Source organism: Oratosquilla oratoria, chromosome 3 (genome assembly GCF_046742065.1).
Source record: "Oratosquilla oratoria isolate Oo_2021 chromosome 3, ASM4674206v1, whole genome shotgun sequence".
In the NCBI taxonomy this organism is placed as follows: domain Eukaryota; kingdom Metazoa; phylum Arthropoda; class Malacostraca; order Stomatopoda; family Squillidae; genus Oratosquilla; species Oratosquilla oratoria.
This window is the reverse complement of record NC_134779.1, coordinates 48,834,340-48,839,639: the sequence shown is the minus strand read 5'-3', so window position 1 is coordinate 48,839,639 and position 5,300 is coordinate 48,834,340. Positions and strand designations below refer to the sequence as shown.

Sequence of the window (5,300 nt, the reverse complement as noted above, 5' to 3'; positions counted from 1 at the left end):
CTTTGTTATTTCTTTTCTTGTTTTCTAGTCGAATGTCAGTTTATTTCATTTATAATTCTATTTTTTGCTAAAAAATAATTTTATTCTCACTGTGAAGGGTTTTGGACAGAGAGTGGTTTTAGTCGCTCTTATGTGGTCAAATCTTCATGAAAAATTGCTTTTTATAGAAAATTCAAATTCCATAATTTCAGTGTATATAAAGCTTTTATACGTCCAAGCTTATAAGAGATACTTTTAGTATCAATTCCAATGGTCCAGATTGAACAAAGTTGCGTATCAACGATGATGTTAGTAAAGATATTGAATCATCCCGCAATTCAAAGTAATCCAAAGGTAGTTTTCATAACGCTTTTAAAAGTGAAAAGACTCATATTTTGAGTGAAGAAAGCTCCTCAGTGACGATGTCCAAGAGGATGTTGAATCGAAGATCACGAAGTTTTTGCACAAGATCATTGACTGAAATACGATCCTCGGGTTTGTAAGTCATTGCCTTTTTGATAAGAAGTGAAATTTCCTCACTTCGATCTTCTTGGGCTGTAAGAGAAGCCAACAGATGTCCGATCGAGTAAACATCACTTTCAGAAGAAGTTCCTCGTCCCTTAAAAAGTTCGGGAGCAATGTGAGGAAAAGTGATGTGACCGGTTCTGTCTTTGCTGTAAACGGCCTTGCCGATTCGTACAGCGCTTCCGAAATCAATGAGGGTCGCGTTCCAAAGGTCGCGGTTCCTCGTCACGACAATATTATCTTGTTTGATGTCGTTATGAGTCCAGCCACGAAGATGAATAAGGCGGACGCTCTCTGTGACTTGCAAAACGAGGTCGACAGCCTGATACTTGGAGAGCTGCCCTCGTTGAATCAACTTGTAAAGAGAGCGTCCGCCGTAGCTGGTGACCAGAGTTACTGGGTTTCTGCCAACGCCGAAGAGATTTGGGACACGAGGAACTCCTGACAACGCTGCCAGAGCCTCGGCCTCTTTAATCATGGCGGGCAGAAACCTTTTCTTCTTGAAGATTTTGGCGACCACTCTCGTGTCCCCCACTGGCACAAGGTAGACCTTCGCAAAGGTTCCTTCGCCATGACGTCCTGCGTTTTTCAGGTATCTGTTGATGACCTCTGTGTCAATCCAGGTCAGCTCAGGTGTTTTCTCCATTTTTGTGCCAAAGAAAAAGGAACTCCCAATTCTTAAACAAATTGCGGTCGAAGGCCATCTTTGTCATGACTCGTTAGCTCGAGCTTAGATTAGATCCAAAACGCGAGCACGAATATTAATGTAAGTTCATGTATACACACACACACACACACACACACACACACACACACACACACACACACACACACACACACACACACACAACGATATACCTATATATATATATATATATATATATGTATATATATATATACATGTGTGTGTGTGTGTGTGTGTGTGTGTGTGTGTGTGTGTGTGTGTGTGTGTGTGTGTGTGTGTGTGTGTGTGTGTGTGTGTGTGTGTGCGTATGCGTATGTGGGTTTGCGTGTTCGTGTGTATGTGTGTGTGTGTGTGAGAGAGAGAGGGAGAGGGGGGAGACTATGTGTGTGTGTGTGTGTGTGTGTGTGTGTGTGTGTGTGTGTGTGTGTTTGTGTGTGTGTTTGTGTATTTATAAGTAGTGTTTATGAATCGTAGCTGCGACATCATGTACCTTCTCATATTCGTCCTTGTCCTTGCCCTCACTTTCTATACTAATCGGTCCTAATCTCCCGTCAAAGTTCTCCTATGGGGTTCTGCAGTCATTTCCTCGATCGAAAACGATTCGCTTTGTTGTCCTTCATCCGAGAGCCCATAGGGTCTTCTACATATGTATATATATATATATATATAAATATATGTATATATATATAAAATATATATAATATATACGTATATTTATATATATATATATATATATATGTATATATATATGTATTTATACATATATATATACATATATATATATATGTATGTATATATATGTGTATATATATATATATGTATATATATATATATATGCATATATATGTATGTATATATATATATATATATATATATGTATGTATATATATAAGTGTATATATATATATATATATGTATATGTATGTATACGTATATATGTATGTATGTATATGTATATGTATGTATGTATGCATATGTGTTGAGATCTCTGATTAGAAAACTTGACTCTATCAACAAGAAGTTGATTCTAGCCCAAGCTGTGTTCAAATTTAATTCAACATGTATAAAAGAAGAGCTACTGCCCACTTTACAAGTATGTATATATATATATATATATATATGTATATATATATATGTATATATATATATGTATATATATATATATATAAATATATGAATGTATATATATATATGTATATATATATATATAAATATATATGTATGTATTTATATATATATATATGTATATGTGTATAGATATATATATGTGTGTATATATAAGTATATATATATATATATACACATATACAAATACATATATATATATATATTATATATGTGTGTGTGTGTGTGTGTGTGTGTGTGTGTGTGTGTGTGTGTGTGTGTGTGTATGTATGTGTGTGTGTGTGTGTGTGTGTGTGTGTGTGTGTGTGTGTGTGTGTGTGTGTGTGTGTGTGTGTGTGTGTGTGTGTGTGTGTGAAAAGGGTGGAAAAAGAGTCATGAGTCTCATTTCGAGTTTATTCCTGACCGGTTTCGCTTGTAGCTTCTTCAGAGGAACGAGACCTGTGACTCTCTTTTTCTACCTTTTTCAACTTGTCGCAATGTCTCAACATTATATATATATATATATATATATATATATATACATGTATATATATATATATTCTATAATTAGGGCGCAGGTTCTCCTTGATACACACAGAGTTAAACACCACATCATTGTCACAATTATTTATGTTCTTCCTAATATTTACAATTCTCCTCACTATAGTTCCGAGTGTGGGAGAGTGATCGAAAACCAATTGTCCAAAGGTATCCATTTTAATAACAAATTTGACGTTTCGGCTTCAAGGAGTCATTCTCAAAATAATTACATTTATCAGAACACAAATTACACAGAACACAGAACAACTACATTTTCACGAACTGAACAAGGCGACGTCTTTTCATATACATGGAAAGGCTTACAATGGTGTGTGGCTTGATGACCTGACCCTAGCAGATCACCTTAGGGTTAGGTCGTCAAGCCATACACCATATATATATATATATATATATATATATATATATATATATATATATATATATATATATATATATATATATATATATATATATATATATCCCTCTCCCTTTTCTCTTTCTCTCTACTTCTATATACCTCTCTCTTTATATATACCTCTCTTTTTTTTCTTTCTTTCTCTCTCTCTCTCTCTCTCTCTCTCTCTCTCTCTCTCTCTCTCTCTCTCTCTCTCTCTCTCTCTCTCTCTCTCTCTCTCTCTCTCTCTCAGCCGTGGCCATAGGCGTCATCTTTGCCAGCTTATAACTGTTTCATTTATATTTCCGTCCAACACTTCTGATTTTTTTTTCTACATATTGTTCTTATTTTTCATTCTGTTCATTTCGTAATATATAATATTCTACTCCTGAATTTTCCTTCCTCAAACCTGATTCCCGGGTTCCTTATACCTGTTCACTCTGTAGTTATTCTTTTTTGTTTTTATCTCGTTTATTTATTTTTACTTGGTTTATTCTCTTTATTTTGACCTCTCACCCTTTTTTTTATTGCTATAAATATTGATTTTTCCTTGTTTTATTCGCTTTGTTTTTGTTATTGTTTAAAAGAACTTGATGTTATATCACAATGGAAAGTTTAAGAATGTCGACTCGTTCCCAGGAGGTAGTTTCCCCATAATAAAATCGCCAGGTGGTAGCTAGTACGAATGGTTCGAGTCCTGAACTGCAGCAAAGAGGTTAATCGAGTCAGGCCCGGAGATGCGTCCGACTCTTTTGCTGTGAAGGGGAGAGATTCCCCTCAGCTTAATGAAATTTTTCAATTTTTCTTTCCTCCGTTTAATTCCTTCCTGGGACACTAGAGAATCCTTCTCCCGCATTTTTATTTTCTACACATCTCATCCTACAGTTTGAGTTTTCTCTCTCTCTCTCTCTCTCTCTCTCTCTCTCTCTCTCTCTCTCCACATCTGACAAGATCAAAAGTGCACACATGTGGAGTTGTCAGGGAACCTCTGGACACTATCTCGATAATGTCCTTAACGTCACTGGTCGCAAGATGTTGCTCGGCGCTGAAGACCACATCTTCCGCGCACTTCGTTTCAAGCCACCCCGCCACATAGGCCGCACTGCACTCTTCATTCACAGTCAGCGTCACATCTGTGTTGCACCTCTCAATAGAGGCTGTACCCTCTAGGTCAATTGTAGTTCCCAAGCAGGTATGTTCCTTCGACACAGGGTGGACATCAATAGACTGGAGGTCTACGGCAGCATATCTCATGAGCCGCTACTTGCATGCGGAGAACACATCCACAGTGGTCATGAAAGAGTTTGCACCAGTTGATTGACGGTTAACTGAGAACTCCCCCTCAAGCCGGTCACTCTGGATCTTACGCAGCAGCACATAATGGAATCAGCGTTTCTGAACAAGTAGCGGCAAACGGCAGTCAGTCCCTGTATAGTCTGCACTAGTTCATTCTTGGTGTCATGGGTGAAACACTTGATTCGATTTGCTCCATGTCCTCAAGAAGCCTCTTGAAAAATCAACAGAAAAGTCTGCAGGCTGGTTGACTGGGGATCCTGAACAGCTCGATATGGATCGTTCATGCACTGATCTTGCCCTTCCCAGATACATTCACTAAATTCCACCAGTTGAGGATGATTTGGATGAACTTATCAGTGTCATGACATCCTCTGAGCTTCAATGAAGCCACAACCTTTTCATTAAAGACCTTCAAGACATGCTGCACATTTTGTAGTTGAAGTCGTGAGGAGTTGACAGCAAATTTAGTTAGGGGAGTAGTCTTCAGAATAATGCCTTTCTCTGACTCGTACAGTTCCTTGACGTCAGCAAATGATGCTGTTTTTTTATTTTCAAGACTGATCTTCTGGCACTTCTCACTAATCCAGTTGTTGCTGATGCACTTCAGAAGATGCACCGTGTCAAAAAGGATAAACCGGACACGATCTTTGTCAAGAGGATGCTTGGCTGTGGCATGGCAATCACCCGGAAAATCAAACAGCTTACAGTACTGCTGGTTTATCTTGTGGCTGTCTGTGATAGACCCGATGACACGCCCACCTGCCCTCTCAACAGCAG

The 5,300-nt window shown here is 37.8% G+C and overlaps 1 protein-coding gene across 1 annotated transcript; it reads right to left on the bottom strand.

Moving 5' to 3' along the window:
• Window positions 1–367: 367 nt before the first annotated feature.
• LOC143018266 (uncharacterized) lies at window positions 368–1,150 on the bottom strand. Its single transcript, XM_076173542.1, has one exon. It carries the CDS (start codon window positions 1,148–1,150, stop codon window positions 368–370), a length of 783 nt encoding a protein of 260 aa, XP_076029657.1.
• Between the last annotated feature and the right edge of the window lie 4,150 nt (window positions 1,151–5,300).